Source organism: Gavia stellata, chromosome 6 (genome assembly GCF_030936135.1).
Source record: "Gavia stellata isolate bGavSte3 chromosome 6, bGavSte3.hap2, whole genome shotgun sequence".
NCBI lineage: Eukaryota > Metazoa > Chordata > Aves > Gaviiformes > Gaviidae > Gavia > Gavia stellata.
In genome coordinates this window covers 60781909-60805741 of record NC_082599.1, presented here as the reverse complement: position 1 = coordinate 60805741, position 23833 = coordinate 60781909, and the positions used below count along the sequence as shown (strand labels likewise).

Below are 23833 nucleotides of genomic sequence, written 5' to 3'. Positions count from 1 at the left end.
TATCTCCAAACAGAAATCCTGAGTAGAGGGAAGATAATATAATATTGTTACAGTTTAAAATATTGTGTAATATTTAGCACAATTACAAATGAATAGCATTGTTTTAAAAGGGCAGACCCCTTCATTTGTTCTCCTATGCTTTCCAGTTTGAAAATTTTCATTAATTTTTTTTTTTCCTGAAATTTGGCAGGGTAGCCAGAGGAGCTTAAATATAGTCTTTGACAGCAGTAGGACTGCTTGAATAGACTGCCTAATTTAGAGAATTATTTGTGTTCTTGTCTGTCACTGACGGATATTGCCAAAATGATTGAAGAAAAATAGGACGTCTTGAAATAAGGCTATTTCAATGTTCTGTAGGCAAAACAGGAACAATTTGAGCAGAAATTTTTCTACGCTTCTTTGTCTCTCATGAATTCTACATGTACTGTACACACTTTGGCTGCTGAAAGTAAGTATTGGCTGATTTAAGCTTATCAGCATGAAGTTTCTTTAAAGCTTATTGTAAAGAATGCGGATCTTGTACCTAACTTCATTATGAAATGCTCAGCAGAATTTATTTATTTAAAACACAAGCGTATACGCTCTAGGACACTGCTGTTCTTTGTTGTTTTTCATTTCCAGCTATGCAAGCATGAGTAGCAACGGAAAAGAATAGCTATGTGTTTTTGTTTTCTTGTGGGATTTTTTAAAATCAGTGTTTAGGTGGGCTCAGTATGTCTCATTCTTAATACTTCAAACTCCTTATTGGTCAAAAAGAGGTGTTAGTTTTATTGTTTTTCTTCTATTTGATGGCTGTCTGTTTAGAATTGCATTGGTCCTCTCATTTAGTATAATTATCTAATGTCCAGTTCTTCCCATGCACTTAGGCATGCATGGGTATATCTATAGCTCAGGGAATTGGCCAGCCTGTAATATTACAAGTAATGGAAAAATTTGGATGGTACGGGAGCTGGCGAGCAGTGTGTATGTAGCAGCGCTCAGCTGTACGTATGGAATAGGCAGCGTGGGGTCACTTCAGTTCTGCGGTGCTGTGCTCCAGGAGGACTGGCTGGGTTAAGCGTAGCTTTGGACCCAAGATATTAAACCTTTGCCTTTAAGCGTTGCACGTGCATCTCCTTGCCGTGGCATCGGGGTGATGGCCCAGCCTGGAGCGAGACAGTCCGTCTGTCTGTGGCTGTACCAGGTTGGCACTTGGGATGACTCACAACATTTCCCTGTGTTCCCTCTTCCGCAAAGATGGTGCGGGGAGTTATGGCAAGTTTTCCCTCCTGAGCGTGATGCCAGGTAGGATCAGGCGAGGTTAGCTCAGGTTCTGCCTGGAAGTAGTTCTGGGCTTTGGGAGATGAGCTTTCTCTAGAAACAGTATACCTGCTCTAGAGTTCCACTTGCTTTTTTGTATCTGTTTTGGAGAGGAGATAATCTGTCCATAAGTAACTGAGTTGACTGCTACATAGTTCCTTTCTTTTGGATAAAAGTTCTCAGGATTGGGATTTTCAGCAGTTACATGGTTTCTGTAGGCCCTTCATATGAAGAGGGGGGGAAAAATGGGAAAGATTGATTTTGAAACAATAGAAACAGCTAGCAGGATTCAGAAGGGGAAATGGGGACAGAAAAGAGGGACATGGCCTGGGGGCTCTCAGAATCAGACCGTTGCACTAAGACAATCCAGTATTGCGTTTTCATTTATTAAATGGAAACTGTTTAACATTATGCTGTCTTCTTAAGACAGGCTTAACTGTTCTTAGGCAGATGGGATTCAGCTTGTGCCACTTGCGCTACTGTAGGGAATATTCTGAAACTTTATATGAAAAATTGACTAGTTCTGACAAATTGATCTTAAAATTCACTAGCTTTTCTGCTCTGCAATCCTAGCTGCGAATCCCATACAACATAATTTAATGAAAATGTATAGACTTTTTTCTTGTTTAGCAAAGTGAAAACTTTAGTTCGTTACAGCTCAGAGTACTTATGAATGCTAACAGCAGAAATGGTTGAAGAAAGTGATTTGGGAAAGGTTTTTTTCTTGCACATAGGTACTAGTGCAAGTGGACCAATACTAGGCTTGAGACAGCATCTACAATCCTGGATTTGCCCCAGAGGTTGAGTTTATGTTAGTGTTTCCCTGCAGTCTTTTAATTCTCCAAATTACTCTTCCTGTCAGGGATGGAGGTAGTGTCCAGCACCCTTCTGTAAGAGTTCATCTTTTGGTCTCATTTTTTGCTCCCCCAGCCCTGACCCAGCACGGGCTGTCCTGGTCTGTGAAACTTCTTATCCCAGTTTCTCAGGTTTAGTTTCTTAAATGTATAGTTTTTGGGGCAACCTTTGAATCGACATTAGAAATTGTCAGTGGCATTTGGCTGTAGTCCTCATGTGAAGATGATGGATCAGTTGCACTGTGAGAATTAATTCTGCCTGCTATGAATACGCTCTTCCCTCCCTGCCCCCTGCCTTGTTTTTTTTCCCCATACCTTCTTCTTAGATTAGGGACAGAAAAACAATTCCCTCTTACTATAGTACATGTGTTAACAACACTGTAATTCTACTTTGGCCATGTTTGACTGCCCAGAAACATACAAATATGGTTCACTTTGTTTGAAAAACTGCTGCTCAAAATCAGAATTCATTAATAAATTTTCAAGAATTTTCAAAATTAATACTTTACAACCATGCGCCCAGGACACTTTTTGCTTTTTTTAGCTACAATTTTTCTATAACCTATACAGGCATATGCTTCCTCTCCACTCTTTTTTCTCCTAATACATTATTACTTTATCTAGAAGAATTTTTCTTGCTCTAAGTTGACGTAAGCAACAGTGCATTTTTTTATTTCCTATGTTTCATTATTTGGTACCTTGAACATCAAATTATTTTCTGTGTTGTGCCCCAGACAGCAGCTTGAATCTAGCGCAAGAGGAGAGTGTTCTTCTAAGTCCTGTTTGTTTTCAGATTAATAACCTGAGTGTGCATAAGTTATGACATTTTAAAAGGAAGTATTTATCTTCTTGTAAAGTATTGTTTTTCTTACCATTTTAATACAACAGGTAACAATGATGTTCATTACTGAAAAATTGAATAGATTGGATTTGTTTATTGGATGGGGACATATTTCTCTCAGGTCTTAAATACTTGTTTGTGGGATGTTCTGGGGGCTGTATTTCAGCTGTATGAAAGAAAGATGGGAATTCTGTTGTTTGTTGTTTTTTTGTTGTTGTTTTTAATCTAATTAGATATGGTTTCCATATAGATCTGCTTTTGATGAGCAGGGCTTACTTGGCAATTTGATTTCTGTTAAGAAAGCTTTTTTTAAGCCTGAGTCATTTGTTATTCTCCAGGAAACTAGAATAAGAAGGGCTGTGTTTGATGCAGTATTAGAGTAAGTAAACATAATCTGTGTTTTGTTTTTATGGGATATGCTACTTCAGTATTGTCATAGAATCATTAAGGTTGGAAAAGACCTTTAAGATCATCAAGTTCAACCATAAACCTAACTCTGCCAAGTCCACCACTAAACCATGTCCCTAAGTGCCTCATCCACACGTCTTTTAAATACCTCCAGGGATGGTGACTCCACCACCTCCCTGGGCAGCCTCTTCCAGTGTCTGACAGCCCTTTCAGTGAAAAAATTTTTCCTAATATTCGGCCTAAACCTCCCCTGGTGCAACTTGAGGCAGATTCCTCTTGTCCTGTTGCTGGTCGCTTGGGAGAAGAGACCAACACCCACCTCACCACAACCCCCTTTCAGGTAATTGTAGAGAACGATGAGGTCTCCCCTCAGCCTCCTCTTCTCCAGACTGAACAACCCCAGCTCCCTCAGCCGCTCCTCATCAGACTTGTGCTCCAGACCCCTCACCAGCTTCATCGCCCTTCTCTGGACACGCTCCAGCACCTCAATGTCCTTCTTGGAGTGAGGGGCCCAAAACTGAACACAGGATTCGAGGTGCGGCCTCACCAGCGCCGAGTACAGGGGCACGATCCCCTCCCTACTCCTGCTGCCCACACTGTTTCTGATCCAGGCCAGGATGCCGTTGGACTTCTTGGCCACCTGGGCACACTGCTGGCTCACATTCGGCTATCTGTCAACCAACACCCCCAGGTCCTTTTCTGCAGGGCAGCTTTCCAGCCACTCGTCCCCAAGCCTGTAGCGTTGCATGGGGTTGTTGTGACCCAAGTGCAGGACCCGGCACTTGGCCTTGTTGAACCTCATACAATTGGCCTCAGCCCATCGATCCAGCCTGTCAGCTGAGCTTTCATTTATCTTTTGAATTCATTGGTACTTTTTCCATGTCTTTTGGTTGAACCTTAACTGAAGTGGTTTTGATGTTCTGTATTACTTACAAATTGAGATTCTGTCTTTCTGTTATTTAATGATGCTTATTCTATGTCTAATTTATTTCCAGCTAATGGGATGTTTTTCCGTATTTTTTCATTGCGTAGTTTAGCATATAATACGATGCATTTTCTGTACTTCATAATGCTTTTATGCTGTTCTCTCATCAATATTGTAGTGCACTTTGAACCACTGATTCTCTTTACCATGCTCTAAACATGAATGGTCTGGGGGTTTTGTTTTATTTTTTTATTTTTTACCTCTTTCTCCCAGAACCACTGGTGTTGTGGTAAATGAGATACAGGTGGGTTCTACATGCTGCCTTGAGGCATGGAAGCAGAGCAACTGCGTTTGACACTTTGCTCTAGATTTACCTCTCCCCGCTGGTTCTCTGTCCTCCCCCTCTGTCTAGTCAGGTGCTTCGGGCATGACATGAAACTTATAAATAAGTTTTGCCTTTTTTCCTCAAAGGATACTTCCCATGATTAGGATTGGCACTTCTGCTATTTGTTTGTTGATTCATTTTCATTCCAAATCTAAAACCCCAACGATTTTCCTTAAAAATATGATTTAATGTCTTGCATAAAAATGAGCATCAGGCTCTCATAGGCTATTACCTTTTGTTCATGGTAAATGAAGGCGTAATATTGAGAATAAACAGGTTCTGTATTGATTTCCTGCCCCAATCATCATAAAGTCTGATAGAATTCAAATCCAACCTGTACAAAACTGCTGAAAATAGAGCTCTGCCTACAGCAGCAAAGAGCTCCCAGTAACTTGGATACAGCTCTGCTCACGACCGTTGGGGGGGCTGTGGTGCGGGGCAGGGGAGGTAGCACTCGGCGTTCGCCTCCAGCCCAAAGAAGACACCCCTGTTCACATTTACCTACCTTGATAACTGGAAGGGCTAGAATTGTTTCTGCTCAAATTGATTATGCTTGTTAGAGAATGTATTACTCTTGGGCAACTGAACATTTCGGCCTTTCAGCCCACGATGGCTGTTGTGAATGCTATTTTGAGCTATTCGGTGAAATACTGTAGGTTATTACAGCGCAACTCTTGAGAGGAAGCCAGCCTTCGATGTAGTGGTTTTGTTTCAGGATGCTGTCAAAATAGTCATTGCCAGCATAGTCGCAGCATACGGTCCTTGATTTTTGAAAAATGCGGAGCAGATTGGCATATTCTAGCAACGCGTTTGGATTCTAATGTAAAAATACAACTTCGTCGCCAACAGTCCTGTAACATAAAAATGAAACACTTGGTACTGGGAGGGTGATCAGTAAAAGTGGAATCAGTGTCCTGTTTGCAGTCAGCTGGACAGTTTGGGTTTTTGTAGAATACTTGAGAAAAGAGCAAGGTCTCTTATTCTGCCTGTTTCAAAACTCTTTATGTCTGAATTTCTACAACTTTTTGGCACTTGAGTAGCTGGGTAGGAGGACTCTACTTGGGCTGCCTCTCTGCACTTGAAATCAACTCCAGAAGCCTATTCTAGGAGTTGGTATCTTACTGAAGAGGACCACTCCTGCGAGGAGGGAAAGGTTTGTCTGCCATGAACATAGCTCTCCAGAAGTTAATGTCCAAGACTGCTTGCAAGGATTCCAGTGTGTATCTTTGCAATGGGAATCTTGATATGTTCCGCTTCACCCTTTTGAATCCGTTAGGTACCTTTCTGTATAGAGGCATTAGAAATGCTTAAAGCAAATGTGAATGGTCCCGCTGATTTGTAATTAAAATTACTGTTCTCTGGTGTCTATTACTAAACTTTGTTTTCTTTTATTTTCTTTGTTGGATTGGGATGGTATTGCAAGTGTCTGATTGAAAGGAATTAAAGGAATTAGGTATGAAAGGTATTAAAGGAATATCTCTATCCTACCTAACTTGACTCTAGCTTCCTCCGTAAGCAGCTGCGTCAGATTTGGTAATAACATGACATTGTCTCTTGTAGGATAATCATGGGTCAAACCGGAAAAAAATCTGAGAAGGGACCAATTTGTTGGCGAAAACGTGTGAAATCAGAATATATGAGACTGAGGCAGCTCAAGAGGTTCCGACGTGCAGATGAAGTAAAGGTATGTCATCTTTTGGTTCTATTCCTTGAAGAGTGATAGAAAAATTGATTTTCTTCTGAAGTATGAGTTGTCCTGCAGTTAACACCTCCAATAACAATTTCATTAAACACTTTGATAACATACTGAAAATTTGTCTTAACTCTGTGATCTTATAAACAGGTATGATACATTTATATGCGATTGAGTCAGGCATGCTAAGTATCAGAAGAGACTGTGGAGAGCAAGTATGGCAACTTCTTTAGCTACGTATTCTTTCTAATTCTATTTAAAACTTAATTCCATGCTAAACCTCTAAGTCTCTAAACGTGAGAACATGGTCTGAGTCAAAGAAAGGGACAATGAACTATATTGAGCCTCACTGACATTTAAACAAAATTTGGACAGTTGCATTTTTGAGCACTTTTTTTAACCCTGTCTGATTTTGTTTATTTTTTTAGTACGTGTTTAATGCCTTAAGATGCTAGCGGGTGAAGTTAAAGTCTTTTTGATTTATTTGTAATGTTTACAATTGTGATTAATTTTTAGAGTATGTTTAATTCTAATCGTCAGAAGATACTGGAAAGAACTGAAATCTTAAATCAAGAATGGAAACAACGTAGGATACAGCCTGTTCACATCATGACTTCTGTGAGCTCATTGCGCGGGACCAGGGAGGTTGGTTAACATGTGTTGTGGTAATTCCACTTACAAGGTTGTTAGCACGTTTTTGTTTTATTACTGGAAAGTTGGCTGTTCATTATTTTTTTTTCCAGCATGACATGACTTGGCAGCTAAATATTTTTCGTACGAGTCTCTTAAAGAATTTATTATTTACTTTGATCATATGACTTCTGGAAAGCAATGAATACGTAGCAGACTACCTAGCTTTGAACGACACACAAAAGTTAAACTTCTTTATTTCTGAGAAGACTTGGATCATACCTCAGCACCCTTTAATCAAATCGCTTTGTCTCGCTGATATTGGGAGTTTAATCTTGCTCCTATTGGAGTTGACCCCCAGCGGTACACATGAGTAGTGACTTTGGTTCTTACTGAGTTAAAGCACATGAAAGCTGTGAACATACCCACTTGACAAAGTTGTCTTTACATTAATTAAAAGTCATTTTGCCACAGAGGTTCTAAAAGGAGTTAGTTGAGTTGATGCACCCTTGTGTTGCACAAGCAGATGGACGAAAAATCTGTGAAAAACACTTCCATGACAGTGATGCAACTTGTGCACCCAAACTGGCTTTTCATGTAGGTAGCTCCAACAGTGGCTTAAGCCTACTCCAACTTTCTGTATTCGGCCCAGGTTAATTTATCTTCTTTCTCAGTTGCTCTTTAGGCACTTCTCCAGATTAAGCCAGTTTGAGGATGTTTCATGTGTAATAACCTGAAAAGCTCTTTTCAGTAGGGTGAGAATGAAAAGACTTTACTGTGAACAGGTTAAAAAAACCAAACCACTTTCTCTTCAAGGAAATTTGTCAAATTTTCCTTTCCCTAAAATTTTAGTGGGAAACTGGGGGCACGTGTGTCACAGAGGTGCGTTTGTGTGCATGCATGTTCAAATGCAAACAGGCGAGGACCTTGCCCGAGTGTTTTCTTTTAAACGTGACTGAATATGCAATTACTCATGTACAGCTCTATACCTATGATATGGCACTGTATGATCAGAACTTCTGATAATAATTAACACAGGTGCACATCCAGTTTTCACTTTTTTGATAGTGACAGATCATTCCTCACCATTCCTTTCTTTTTTCTTCTTTTTTTTTTGTAGCTTGATTCACTATTCTTTTATGTTAATTTCCTGCCTGAATTGATTTCCTGCCTGAATTGATAGAGCACACTAATTATTGCATTCAAATCCAGTCTCTGTCTCATGAATCAGAACTCTAATGCTTGATTTAAGATTGCCATAATTTATAGAGAAGTGAGACAAAGAAATGGTGGGGGTTTTAAAAGATTACTTTAAAATCTTTTTTCCTTAATATGCTGAATTTCTTCAGAGTTGCATAGGACACTGGCTAGAAGTTTAGTGACCTGATGGAAAGGTTTTGCGAGAGCCTTCATGTGTTTGGTGAAGACTGCAGGGCATCGCTGATGACATAGGTTTTCTCCAATGAGTAGTCCAGTCAGCATCAACCAGAGACCATAGCATGTCCTGTGCTAGCCTAATAAATATTAAGCTGAGTTCCCTACCAAAACAATGGGGCAACATAACTGAGACTTAGTACCAAACACTGGGAGTCATTTTGACATGGCTCATTTGTCAGCCTGAGACTTCTAGTTCCAAAGAGAAAAGTAATTCTTTTTTTACTTTTGTATATTTCTTTAAAAACGCATGAAAAATATACTAGATGGCTGCTATCTAGAAAATCAAACATTAACCTGAAATGGGAATAAAGCACTAGCATAGGACAATGTCTTGAGTATTGATATACACAGCAGAAATCTAATTTCATTTGCTGCAGATTAAAAAGAAACTAAATAAATCTGGCTTGTGTCATTCTACCGGGGTACTGTCTCTGTATGCTGTTTGTTACATTACTTTGTGTATTTCTTTAGAAATGTGAAGCTCTGTTCATCTTTCCCTTCTGGAAAGGAGAAAGATCTTTTGTCTCCACTTCCTTTTTTCCTTTCAGGTAGCTATGATAGCTGTTCTAAACTTTGTTTTATCTACCTCCAAATCCTCTTTGTTGTATTTTCCCTAGCTTTGTATGTTCCTGTCTGCTTTTGTTTGTAACTTTTTTTCAGAGTTCTTCATACTGCTGTCCAAGTATTTGAGAAAAGTTGATCTGTATCTGTTAACTGTTGAATAGATGCAAGAATAACCTAGAAGTTGTCTGTATTTCTATGGCATGTTTATCTTTTGAAGGCTACATAAACCTCTGAATCTCCAAAAAAAGAAAAAGTCCTGTAGCTGAGAAACTCATTGATGTGTCCGGAGTTGCATATGAAGAGTTAATTTTCATTTTTCCGTTGTAATCAGTGAGCATAATCAAAGGTTTGAGGATAGGATAAAGATAAGCATCTTGGTGGCATTAAATTAAAATTCAGGTTTTTTTAACATAAATAATACATGATTTCTGCAGTGTATTGATCTGAAGCCAGGGGAATTCAGTTGTCTTTCTGATGGGTTGAGTAAATACTCAAAACATCAGTATAGCAGCAACAGGTACTAAATCTGTTTTGAGATACCAAACATAACTTGTATTGTAGGTTGAATAGTCTGAGTAAATTACCATCGCAGCCACTTAATAATAAGTGGAAAAAACCATCATGATCTATTAGTAAAGGTATTGACATGGAAATAATTCTCATGTCTTATTTCCTGCTAAACCTATCCTTACTATTATACCCTAAAAATCTGATGCATTTTTCAAAGGCTGATATGGCTAATTTTGATAAATGCTTTGAATTTTGTACATCGTAGAGTGTTCTTCTGTGACTTTTTTTTCTTTTTGTTTCTGATGTTGCTATGTAAGTGTAACTTCAACCTCTTATTTCAGTGCTCTGTTACCAGTGACATAGATTTTCCAAAACAAGTCATCCCACTGAAGACTCTCAATGCTGTTGCTTCTGTGCCTATAATGTATTCTTGGTCTCCCCTTCAACAGAATTTTATGGTAAGTTTAAAAAAGTGCTGGGAGGAGAAATGTATGGAGAAAAGGGAGGAGTTAATCTTAGAAATAAACCAGCAAAAATCTGTTGCCAGTTACCCTCCCCATCTTTTTGGTATTGGTAATAAGGCAGTAATAATCAGAAATAGGATCCCCCAAATAAAATTTTTTTTTTTAAAAAAAAAAGTAATTTTGGAAACAACCTCTGTCCTTGGTGAACCTAAGTATGTCTAAAACCTTGCTGTAAAGAGACCCTAAGTTTATTTAATTCAGGTAACCAATTGTCTTGTATGGCATTTAACCAATGTAGATTTATTTGAAAGCGTATAATTAGTGTAATAAGAAATGTTTTCTGAGGGATTTGAATGTCTTTATGTAAGACAATTGACCAACATACCTGTAGCAGAATAGTAATTCTTACGGAATAAAGAGAACTTAATCCTGAAATAGTCATTCTTAGATAGCAACTGAGTATAGCCGCCTCTTCTGATTAGGTTCACTGTGTGCAGAAGCCGTAACGTTAGATTTCTGAGGTAGGTATTTGACTTATTCAAAAAGCTTAGCTTACTACAAATCTTTGGCACATCATTTTGTATATGATCACCTTTGCTGACTGCTTATTACCATAATAATCGTAGCAAAGTGATTTAAATAACCAGTTTTATCAGGATATGTACAGAGTTCTTCCACACATTTTTCTACTTGCTTTCAGTTCATCAGTGTTTGGATATTTTGCACTGCTGTAGAATCGCGATCAGCAGGAAAGTTTACATTTATTTTCTTAACAATAGAAGGTTCTTCTGTAGTACTGGAAGATACAGCTGAGTATCAAGGCCCATAAATTCTACTGATAAAACATGGGAGTATGAATGCATTTAGTCTATATGCAGACAAAAAAAAAAGATGGTGGAGTTCAGATTAAATTGTGAGGCATGTTTCTATGCTTGCTGTTTAGACAACTTGAATTTAGAGTCTTTTTGTATCATATTTTCTTATCTCTGCAAAGCAATGAAGGGGTGGTTTCCACTGCACGTTACTGTGGAAGAGAACCAAGGAAGGGAGAATGAACTTATCAAATACAAGCTTTGCAAAGCTAGGTAGCTTACTATGTTTCAAAAGCAGAAGCTTTGTGGAAACACCCTGCTAACCTTAATGTTAGGAGCTAGGGTCAGTATCTTGAGCTAGTCGCCGCTAGCGTGCAAAATTGTTGAACAAAGATGAGGGTTTTAGTTTATTTCTCTAGTTAATGGTAAATGTGCTAAAACAGTGAAGGCAGTTGGTTAACTGTGATAGCTAGACGCTTGTAGATTGTGAAAATAACAATGCAGAAATGGTCGACTGAAAAACGCAGTTTAAAATTGTTTGATTATAACTGTTGTTACTAGGTAGAGGATGAAACTGTTTTACATAACATTCCATATATGGGAGATGAAGTGCTTGACCAGGATGGTACCTTTATTGAAGAACTGATCAAGAACTATGATGGGAAAGTGCATGGAGACAGAGGTGAGCCCAAACACTCAGGTATACTAATCACTTCTTCCTACATAAATAATTGTTGTCAGTGTTGCTTGCTAAGGCCTGATGCTTGATTGTTACAGTAGTATCTCTAGAATCCCTACATTGTGTAAACATTGGGTATAACACGCTTCCTTATTTAAATATATTGCTTTGCATTTTCGTAAGGCTGCGAAGTGTTAAAGTAGTAGTGTGGAGAAATTAAACACATCAACTTTTTCCCTAGGCCATACAGTGGTTCATCATAATGCCTAGATGCAACCTGGAGAAGTTCTTGGTCTTCAATTTTATGCTCAGAGCTTTGCAATGTAATAGTGTAACGTCCCTACGTGTGTCCTGCCTAGCAGAAGGTGGCAGGAGAAGCATGCAAAACTCTGGGAATGACAACACTTGCGAATGTGATTCGATAGAATAACCTCTTGTGGGTTCGGGGTTTTTTTTTCCTTTAAGGAAATTATTAGCTATTTAAAAACCTCCTTTCTATAAGTCAGCTTATAGAGCAAAGTTGTATCCTTCTGTAGGTACACTATATATATATGTATTCTTAGCTGTAGTTTACCTCTTATTCTGTGTAGGAGCTGGACTACATGCGATGTCATCTGACTCTTAGATTGCTGATGTCTCAGTGAAGTAGCGACCTTTCACTTGCTCTATGTGCCTGCTCAGAACTGGCTTAAACAAGCCTTAAACAAGCCAACTTTACAGTTGTAAAGGTTTCTCTGAGTACTCTGCTTCCCCCTTCACAGAAACATTACCTACCTCCCCCCCACCCTCCTCCAAATGGGGAATCGTTTCTTAAAATTGATTATATTCCTGTTAATGCTGGGGTGACTGAGAAAGAGAACTACATTTTTGAGTACATTGTGTGCCACTCATGAAGGTTAAGCCTGCGATTCAATAATAAATGCTACTCAGTCCTACACCAGTCTCGTTAATGTCCTCAGAATAGCTGGTGCCTTTATATTTCATGAGGAACATGAAATGTTTCATGGGGGTTTGCCTTTGAATATTTTTACAGATTTACTGGTTGCTGACATCCTTGTCAGAGAACTGGTTATGTCAAAATGGTGACATTACTAGTAAATGTCTTCTATTATTGATTTAATTTATTATTAAATGACTGTAGCTTTAAAATTAATCTCCTTTCACCGTCTAGACTCCTAAGTTTATGATGGCAATTACTGTTATTATGGGTCCTTCAAAACGATATATCTAAAGTAGAAAGACTTTTTTTAGCCTCTCAATAACTAGTATGCTTATGTGACTGTAATGAAATGTAAATGCTGTGGGAATCTGTAATCCAGAAGCATTCCCATGCAGGACTCAGAATTTTAAACTAGCTCTGTAATTGCACTTTTGGGAGAGAAATTCATACTAACCTGTGTGTGTATATTAAGAGTTCTGTTTAAAACATCCAAATGAAGTACCTGCCTGTTTTCATTGTCTACATAGGAATAAAAATATTAGCTTCCTTCACGTTGTAGTTTGACATCCAAGCCCAGTCCAGGTTCAAAAGGATGGTGATAAGCACTACAGTTCTCACAGAGTTCACGGTTATTTTTTGAAAAATAACAGCAGTCTCTGCCAACAGTAACTATAATTTTCCTCTCTGCAGAAATGCCTTATTGTCTATCTGGGCTGCCCTCTGAATTTCACAGGAGAATATAAGCTAATAAGCAGATATATGCAGCATTGAATCCTTCAGTTTTCTCTTGATTTTTTTTTTTTTTTTTTGCATATAACTTTTTTTATCAGCTTGCCAGTGGGATCTGTAGTGGGGAAGCGGATCCTATGGAACTACCAACCAAAAATCTCTCCGGAGATTCCCTAGCTGTCCAAGGATAGCTTCATGGGCTGTTGGCGCGCGTTGTCAGGCTGGCTTAACCCAGCCATGCTGGATTTGGGATTCCAGCATAAAATCTCTTAAATAGTCTAGCTAGTAAGTAATTTTTTTATCTTCCAAGGAAGAGAGATTTATTTATGTCTACTGGCGTGAAGCACAGGGAGTCGGGAAAAGAAAAAAATTCAACAAGTTTCCTTCTCCCCTTCCCAGTTGTCAGTCTAAGAAATAAATACCGAGTATTCTTAACTCTTCTCAGTTCATACATTGAAACTAAGAGTGGAAAAATACGAAATTGTTTTTAATAAATTACAGCATTTGCGATAATTTAATTCAAGTGTAGGGAGGATTAAAAATACTTCATATACACCTTGTGCTTTTCTGTTCACTCCCAATTTTGCTGAATTTCAGAATGTGGATTTATCAATGATGAAATATTTGTTGAGCTGGTCAATGCACTTGGTCAATATAGTGATGATGAAGATGATGATGATGGAGATGACAATCCTGATGAAAGAGATGACAAGCAAAAAGATCGGGAAGGTAACAGGATGGGTATGTCTGTCTGCAGACTTTAAAAATTAAAACCAAAAAACCCTTTTCTTTTAATCACTCAATAAATTTGTTCAAACCCTTCTATTTAATAGTTTTCAGGTCTAAAGTAGCATCATTTTCTTCATCATTTCCTTTGCCATTTAGTTCAAGAGTTGTACAGAGAATGCTACGAAAGGTGCTTTTGCCAATTTTTGCTTATCTGCATACTGAGATGGTCAAATGCACCAAAATCAGTTGGAAATCTGTCTAATAAATGCTTTGGTACTCCTCAGAAAATGAAATACCATCATTCTGAAGCAGGCAGAGTTCTGAATTGCCATCTCCATCTGCTGGTGAAATAATGGTTTCTCCAGATTTTACTAGTAGAGTTCTCTCAGCAGGAAAGATCACTTAATGCAGCTTAAGTTGTCTGTAATTTAGAAATAAAACCCTTTGCTTCTTTTTTTTATTAGGATTTTGGCGAAGTTCCCCTTTCTCTGAACATCTCCTTGAAGTAGCAAAGGAGCAGAAACATATATTTTTTTTTGTTTTCCAAATTTTATGCTTCTTTGACAGAGAAAGAAAGCCATCCACCTCGAAGATTTCCTTCTGACAAGATATTTGAAGCCATTTCCTCAATGTTTCCAGACAAGGGTACGGCGGAAGAATTGAAAGAGAAGTAAGAAAGTATTTCTTAGGATACATTGCTGTGTTGTATTATGAAACAAAGATTCCTTGACTTCGTTAAATATTTGTTGATGAGGAATGGTCCCCCTTGCAGCTACATTCTGTGGCAGTTGTGTAACTTCTGCAAGTGATATTGGAAGGGAATTGGCTGTTCCCTCAGAGTCAAAAAATACAGAGGTGTTTATTAGCCTTCCTTTCAAACTGCTGAAGAGTGGGTGCTTGCATGTGTTTAATAATCTATGTTATTTTTTTGAGGTGGTAAAATAACAGCTGCTGTTAAAAAAAAAAAAAAGTTGTCTCCTTTTTGGAGTTAGTGAGTAATAGCAAGTAATATATATGAGGACATGCCGGTCCATAAAATAAATGCATTCTTTCCTAGCTGACTTTATATTTGCATTAATGGGTATGGAATTAATAACTTGTCACATCACTGACAGATTGAGCTTTCTAGCTGGCATAGATTTCTCAAATTTCTTTTAATTTGTCACTGAAAATGCAGAGTGGTACTACAATCAAAAATTACTTTTTTTAATTATACTGAATAAATAACTTCTATTTCTTTTTTTTAAGATACAAAGAACTCACTGAGCAGCAGCTTCCCGGAGCTCTTCCTCCTGAATGCACACCAAACATAGATGGACCAAATGCTAAATCTGTTCAGAGGGAGCAAAGCCTGCACTCTTTTCACACACTCTTCTGTAGGCGCTGTTTTAAATATGATTGCTTCTTACATCGTAAGTACAGTTATAGTGCGCTTGTGTATCTCTTATTTTTTGCAAGTCAGGAAACTTAAAAGCACCATAAGATGCAATACAGAAGGAAGGAAAGAGAAGAAAAAATAAAAGCAGTAATGTTGCTAAAGTTTACGAAAACAACTTGTCCATGTTGACATGATTTTGCAGTGAAAACTATACTTCAAAAACCTGAATACAGCTGTTTGGGGTAGTTTGTTACGCTTTTTGCATTTAGGAGTTCATATAGAATTCCTGGTTTGGACCAACCCGTAATGTTACTTGTCTTTTTATAGCGTTCAAGAAAACTACATTGTTTTCTACTAGTGTTTCTGTGTCACACTTTCTCAGTTTGTGCATGGAGAATGGAATATATTTCTCCATAAAAATATCTGGTTATTCATCAGACTTGCTTCATTTTCTAGCAGGGAGAATGAATATCCCTGAACAGTTTTATCTTTTATTCTCTCAGGTTACTTTCTAGCCACTTTACTTGTACTTGGTGATTTGAAGAAGAATTGTTTCAAACAGCTAAGTTTTAGAAAATGTGATGTCCTTTTCACTGACTTGCCCCATTCATTTGGGGAACGGATTTTACAAGACCGTTAGCAATGATGTTAGTATCCATTTGCAAATTGTGAAGAACGAGAGAGATTCTGAAGTGCTACTTGAGACAATCTTTTTCTCTGAGAACAGTCAAATGTAAAGGGGAACGTAACAGTCAAATATGAAGTGGCTTCAACTTGTAGTTGAATACTATGATGCCCTCTATTTGAAATTAATTTTCTCTTTTGACTTAACTGTTCATTTGCATGTTCCACTGTGAGTGTGCATGCATGTTCATTTGGAAACCTTGGTGCTTTGTCAGCAGCTCCTCATCCAGCACACATGCAATCTGCCCGTATTTGTACTTCACACTGAAGGCTTTACACAGTGCTGCTGCTTTTTAGTATCCCTTAGTTGCCATTCAGTTTGAGGAGGAACTGGAGTTGTTCTCAGATGGCGGCGGGGGGGCGGGGGGGAGAAGCTTTTCCTGTTCCTAGTTTCTTTAGTGTTTGTGGCTTTTGGAGTTAGGTCTGTTAGTTTCGCTTTCTCCTTGCATTCTGTTGGCAGGCCTTGCTTGAAAATACAAAGAAAGCAGCTCTTAAACACTATTCAGAAGTAAGAACAATAAATTTCTGGAGGTATAGCTGCTGCCTTGTCCAGCCAGCTTCAACACAGCGTGTTCTGTGAAGCTGTAGGTTTTGTTTAGAAGTATCTTTGTTGCCTGGATGACTCACTCCAAGAAGTGCAGCATGCAGCCTTAGTCTGTAGGACATGGAAGTGAAGCTGTATGCTACCTCCTGGCAAATCCATTCGTCTGGCAGTGGTTTTACGAGTTCTTGACACTCTCAATAGTCTAGCAGGGAGACTGAGTGCCAGTCTAGTTTTACTTCTAAGTCAGCAAGAAAGCATTGTCCAGACATAGTGAGAACAAACTTTTTCCAGTAGCACCCCAGAAGATTTTAGGTACTTCTGCAACAGTGGTTTTAGGCCATTTTTCTCACTAATCTTATAAAACTGTAGAAGTATATGCATTTGCCTTTCATAGTCATTTTTGCAGATTGTTAGAAGTAGAACTGAAAGGATCCACAGACCACATCTTGGTATCTACTACTCTGGGGAGCCTGGTATTACCAGTCCACAGTTTTGAGTCACCAATTCTGTGAGACTTTTCTTTTAGTGCTGTAAAGGACGGGTTCAGTGTGTTGTGCATTTTGACATGTTCTTAAGTGCCAGATTCAGCCAATGACAAAGTCCAGAGTCATGCCACTGATCAGCTGTAGGAATTCAGTTCTCGTACTAGCAGCATCCTTCAAGCCGAAAGCGTTTTGCCCCCTTTCTCTGTGCTCATACCCTTCAGGTGGAAGACAGTGTGTTTATGCTGAAAGATTGCCTAAGTTCTTGTTGCTGGTGATTTTTGATATGTCCCTTAAACAAGTCAGTATTCTTTGCAAAGTGATGTACGTCAAAGGCTTCATTTTAAACCATGCCTCGTACTTTAAAAGGCCCAAACTTTTTAAGTCACCTCTTGAGGTTTTCAGGGCCATAGCAGAAAGAAGGAAGAGTAACACTTCCACTGAGGAGGCATTCAAGATGTACCTTTGTGTCAAGATGGAGCGTGAAGTTACCGGTTATGATAATGCTCTTCATAACAGCTTATGCAGCACATGCGTTGTCACTGATAAAAATATATTTGATACTTGATCGTTGCAAAGAGATCGCTTGAAGCTTGATTTACACATTTGCTATGTAGCCTCCAGACTGGACACTGAATGTAGTAAACTGATGCTTCAGTCACCATTCCCTGAAGACATGCAAATCCCACCTCTACAGTGACTGGTCACTGCTTTGGATGCATTGCTTCCTTCTGCTTTTGTCTGTAGTAACACCAAAGAAAGAGGATTGTTCTCTGTCTGTGTGTCTGTCTGTCCGTGTGTCTGTCTAGAGCTAGGAATTTATCTGTTAAAAACCAAAAGAGTCACTTGTATGACCTCTTTCTGGGAAGTTTTAAGACTGTTGGCCAAAATCCACCAGATTCATTGCTGGGAATAAGTAACTCATCAAAAAAAGACTACTCTGGTTATTGGAAGGCTGCATTAGCAATTTTCAGTGTCTCTGCAGCAATTTAACAACGCAACTTTTTTAAAAAGTTGGTAACATTTCTACTAGTGCCCTAATCAGTTGCCCCTATGTTCTACTTCATGCAATTGCCAAGCACTACAGGATGATGTCCTGGCTTCTGCAGATGACGTTTTTGATTAATTACTTTGGTAACGTGGTGGGCTTACAGTGATCAGATTTGTACTTTGAAAGGCACAAATCTCTGGAGAAGGCATAGAGAATTAAAAAAATACAGGAATTCTATTAGGTCTGGTTTTGATTTTTGTGATTCCCCCTCTTAGATTCCATTTTTGTTAAGATTAGCCTTATTTTATGTAGTTTCAAATCTTTATTCTAGAACATTTGAGTTAAGTATTGGAAAAGTTATCATTAGATTTTTAACGTGTCAAGTCCCCTTGACGACCTGGCAATCCCTTTATGTGCAGGTGATGACATTACTGAAAAAACTTGTGTACCGACTTCATTTGCTGACAGCAAGGAATTATGCCTAAATGTCTGGACTAACAAAGAATTTAGAAGAAGGAAAAATATCAGGTAGGGAGAATTTCCCAAATAGCTTGACTGTGAAGCAAATGTACATTTCAGGCTAAACTGTTGCCTGTGTACTTTCACATTATGAAAAATATGAGAACTGAGGCCATTGGGGATGAGACAGGTAATAAAAGACAGAAAACACGTTCAGTGAAGCAATTTTAGAATTACTTTCGTAAGGAAACTATTGAAGAAATATAGAGTTTAGTTATTTAGGAAATTCTACAAAGTCGTGTTTGATTTTGAAAAAAAATAACTACTGATATTTTCAAGATTCATAACACAGCTATACAAACAGTTTTATTCTTGTCCTGGGTCCTTTCTTTGTAACAAGCCTCCCAAAAAAATACCTTGCAACAGCGGTGGTAGATTCTGACTGTAGTTGTCAGTACTATACTGTGTTGGGTGTTTCAGAAATAGTGGAATACACGATATGATTCTAATGTTAAGTATCAGATATAGTGTATTTTTGAGGTCTGGCTGGTTTAAAAAGTCAAACATTGATTTGTTTCACTGCATGACAAACTAAACATTTCTTCATTGTCTAAAGGAAAACAATTTTTTAAAAAAATAAACACTCATTTTAGGATCTTGCACAAATGAACTTGAAAGAGAAATGCTTGCATCTGCAAGTGACGTGCAAAAAAATAGTTGTGATTTCTGCACATTGCAGCAGTCGGATATGGATCATGGCTTGCAAATGTTTTACTGTTTTTCGCATTGCCACAAAATTATTTTCCTTGTGGTATGAAAAGAGGGTAAAACAGTTACATGGAAAAAAACCCAAACAAACCCCTGAATGAATGAAACAGTATACTGTGCAAATTTAAAGATGCGGTGTAGAATAATGTGGGGTTTTTTCCCTTCTACTTTCTGGTGGGGGGCTCCCATCATCTCGTTGTTTCTTAAAAGCTGGGAAAAGGTGGAATAACTTGGCATTAAATTGCAAGGTTTCTTTGTTATTTAACATATTTTACCTACAGAGTGCATGAACACTTCAAGGATATGTGAAACATATGAGAAGTGACATACCACATAAAAGCTTTTAACTGGAATGTGGGGGAAGAAAGAGTGCTAATAGCAACAATATGCATAAATTACATTCCTATACTTGCTTGTAAATAATTTTTACATATCTATAGACCCATACGTGGAAAACTGAAGCTCTTGTGTTTCCAGATTTATAAAATGTAATATATTTCTCTGGAGAAAGTGATGCAATATTTAATTAGTGATACTTTTATACTGTTTATACCTTTTTAAGGAAGCCTTGGAAGAATACATTGCTTCCCTGAGGTTTCCATGTGCTGGTGGCATTAATACAGGCATAACATTATAGAATTTATGATTTGATTTCTAGCACACCTTCCCTTGTGGGAGGGGAGCATGAAGCGATGGTTCCAAGATAGAGTGGTTTCATAAGAGAAGCTCCCTTAAGAAGTGCTCACCACCACTGGTCACCCTCCCGACAAGTGCTTGTGGATCTACACTGCAAACCAGATCACTGAAATGAGATTTGCTTTTAAAAACTTTGTCTGTGAAGATATTCTTGAAAAGGGAAAGAACTGCATTTAAAAAGTTCAGTCCTGAAAGCACGGTGCACTGTTATAAAGAGAAGCCTCGTGTACAGTCTAGGAATAGGATGAGTAGGAAAGCCTGTGGTGGTGGCTTATTGAAGGAGAAGGATGCGTGTGGTGTTGGTATGGAATGGCCCTTCTTAGGGATTAATATGGGTAAGAGGGGAGGGATTTCTTCTTTCGGGTTGAACACTAGCACTTTTTATTCACTGAGTGTTGAAAAACTTAACTGCAAGTTACAGTTGCTTAACTGCAACTGTGGTAAAAGTGTAGCATAAGTGCTTTTACAGTGCTTGGGACTCAGTATTTTCAGACCAGCGTCTTTTGTAGGCCTTCATGGAGTGTTAGAAAAAAGACAGCTAGCACTGAGCAGTCTGTCTTTTCTTTCTTTTTCTTTTTTTTTTTTTAAAAAAAAAAAACTTGAGTGCATTCTCCATTTTTGTTCCTTGCAGTTGTGTATGCCACTGTTAGCACATTTAGGGGGAAAAAGTATTGATGTCTGTCTATCTATATAAAACCCCAAAAATTCGTTCCTTGAGCATGGAGGAATTATTTTAAAAAGAGAATTGCAGAAAACTAAGGATGGTATTTCAAAAAGCTCCTAATATAATTTGGGAACGTGAGTATATGAGTTCTGGTGAGAGCCTAGCTGCAGGTTTCCAGGCTTCAGTTAAGTAAGGGATACGGAAGAGTTCCCAAGACTTCCAGCAAAACTTGGAAAGTCAGTCTCTCTGAAAACATCCTGCTGGGAGGCAGGGATTGCAGGAGGGGAGACCTGGTAGAGATGAGCTCTGGCAAAGGGAATGGGTAGGAAACCCTGCCATCCTGTTACGAAGGTGCTCCTGTTGCATCTGTAACGTACCCAGTTCTGCTCCGTTCCGAGTCACCGTTCTGCAGCTTATACGGAGCTATGCAGAGTCCGTCAGATACACGAGCAGACACTTCTCTGCAAGTTGGCAGGCTTAACTGTGGTTGTTCTGATCCAGAGCGACTGTGCGATGCTAGCTTATTTTTACCCTGCAGCTGGGATACAGGAACTGAAGTCTTACCGTCTGTCAGCTTAGTTGGAGCGCTGATAAACTAATAGAGTAAAAATGCTTATGTGTCCTCACTAACAAAATGAAAAGTGGGTCCATTACCTTTCCGAAGTGTGTGGGGTTGGATTTTTTTGACAAGATAGAAATTGAACACCTGAATCTTACAGATTGAGAGATGATCATGCGTTAATAGGAGAAGCCCTGAATAATTCTGTTTAACATGGTAACGTAGGTAAAGTCTGTTCTGTTTATTGGGAAGGGAGATACAGCAAGTCTTCCTTGATACACGAAACAAATGTGACGATTGTCTTCACTGATGTAAACGGGCATATGCGAAACTTACCCATGTGCTGTCTCTGTGTATTTATGTGGTAAGTCAAATGTCACTAGATGGAAAAAAACCACCAAATAAACCCTATTTGTTATCATTTTTATTCTGGTTTTAGTAAGGCCATGGTAAACCTTTATGTTTTGGATACTGTTTGAGGTTAGATATTTAATGTATTTTTATATTAAAACTTACAAATGTGATGTTTTGATTCAACAGCATTCCACGCAACTCCTAATACTTACAAACGAAAGAATACAGAAACAGCATTAGATAATAAGCCTTGTGGACCGCACTGTTATCAACATCTGGTAAGATAATTTCATATGTTAGAATTCACCAAGTGCTGGTGCTAGCTGCAGTATAGCACGCTACGCTTAGTGTAAGGACATGCTGGATCTATGATAGTGGGCCACTTTCAGTCAAGTATGTTACCTTCAGTTTGTGCGAAAGAAAAGAGTTTAACTTCCAATCATCAAGTGAAAGTCTAAGTAGGAATAATTTTTAGCTCTATTAGATGTAGCCTGAGATATTTGTAGGGAAGAAAGATTATTACCTCCCAATAATGTGTTGCTGCTATTGTGTCCAATCTAGTCAAAGAACTGTATCTTACAGACTTAGCGCTCTCGTAAGTTATATCGCAGCCTAAAATTATAAAGGTTTTTTAGTTTGCTGAAGGCGGATTCCATCCAGTATTTCTGCTCGTGAGAAACAACAGGTTGGAAATTAATAAGGGGAAATTGTTAGTAATATAATTTCAAATATCTCTCGTACTTCCCCTAAATTTTTCAGTATGAGAAACTATGTAATTTTCCAATCTAAAAACTTGCTACGCATTGTCATACCCCTTTCTACTAGAAAACAAATTACCAGTGATTGCATTGTAAAAAATGCAGAACGTGTATTGTTTAAGTGCCATGTGCAAGAAGAGTTCTTGTATTTTGAAGGGTATTCTCTGTGGGAAATTATCATTTTTTTCTGTCATCTAGGAAAATAGAAATTTACTACTGAATTATTTTTCACTTGGCAGCCAAAATGAAAGTGGAACTGAAATACTGACATAAGTACTTCTATTTTTTTGCCATGATGGCATAAAAAGTATTTATGTTCATGGTTAGAGTATGTTTAACTGGAATTTGTGTGTGTATGATAATATAATAATGCAAAGTTATACAGTATGCAAGTAGAACGTGTTCCCCCCCCCCAATCCCTGACCACAGGTGAAAACACTTTTTAATTCTTTTACTGAAAATTGTAATGTTTTGTGCTTAGGAAGGTGCAAAGGAGTTTGCAGCTGCCTTGACTGCTGAGCGTATAAAGACACCACCAAAGCGCCCAGGTGGCCGCCGAAGGGGAAGACTTCCAAACAACACCAGCAGACCCAGCACGCCGACAATAAATGTATTGGAATCAAAAGATACAGATAGTGATAGAGAAGCTGGAACTGAAACTGGAGGAGAAAACAATGATAAAGAAGAAGAAGAAAAGAAAGATGAAACATCGAGTTCCTCTGGTAAGGCTTGTGAATGCTTCTTCAGTCAATTAGCTGCAGTGCTTGAGAGGATAAAAAACCAAGCTGAGCCCATGCGATCCTAGAAACCCTGTATTTGGAATGTATGGAACTGAGTGAAAAGACAGAGTAATAATATAAGTTGAATCAAATAGAACCCTGTAAGAAAATTGCCAGGTTATCTCTATTTATATATAGAGGTGAGATCGTGTAACTTCAATAGCTGCTGTTAGCTGATTTTTAACTTCTCTAAGAGGTACGTGAAAAGTGCTGGTTTGTTGTGGCACTTAGATTAGGACACAATTACAACAAAAACCTGGGATGTTTTTAACTACGGTTAATAATTTGACATTTTTAAGGGCTGTGTAAAATTTTTGAAACATAGCCTTACATTGACCCGTACTCTCAATTATTTATTACAGAAGCAAATTCTCGGTGTCAAACACCGATAAAGATGAAGCCAAATATTGAGCCTCCGGAGAATGTGGAATGGAGTGGTGCAGAAGCCTCAATGTTTAGAGTTCTTATTGGCACCTACTATGACAACTTCTGTGCAATTGCCAGACTGATTGGGACCAAAACGTGCAGGCAGGTAAGAAGGGAAGCTACTCACTGATAAGGATGATAGTGTTTTACTTTGAAGTATAGAAATACTAGTATTGATTAGTAAAAGAGAAAATTAATTAATTTTCTTGGTTTTTCCCAAGAATGCTATGATCTAGAATTCATGCCACAGATATATAAAAGTTTTAAAACTGTTTTTAAATTAAATTTAGAGGAGGTTTAAATTAGACTATATGTTCTTAAATGACAAAAATAATCAACTTTAAATGTATTGAAAAGAGACTATGACTGGATATAATCTGTAAGTTGTTGGT

General features: G+C 38.2%; 1 protein-coding gene across 1 annotated transcript in view; it reads left to right on the top strand.

Annotated features, from left to right (window-relative positions):
* EZH2 (enhancer of zeste 2 polycomb repressive complex 2 subunit) overlaps nt 1-23833 on the top strand; it is a 50731-nt gene that overhangs the window by 15551 nt on the left and 11347 nt on the right. Inside the window, exons 2-11 of the mRNA XM_059818266.1 lie at nt 6273-6396; nt 6922-7050; nt 9888-10004; nt 11384-11504; nt 13768-13911; nt 14467-14569; nt 15148-15311; nt 21665-21756; nt 22718-22958; nt 23378-23547. Of these exons, the coding sequence (XP_059674249.1) occupies nt 6280-6396; nt 6922-7050; nt 9888-10004; nt 11384-11504; nt 13768-13911; nt 14467-14569; nt 15148-15311; nt 21665-21756; nt 22718-22958; nt 23378-23547 (1398 nt within the window). The 5' untranslated portion in view covers nt 6273-6279. The remainder of the gene's footprint in view (nt 1-6272; nt 6397-6921; nt 7051-9887; nt 10005-11383; nt 11505-13767; nt 13912-14466; nt 14570-15147; nt 15312-21664; nt 21757-22717; nt 22959-23377; nt 23548-23833) is intronic.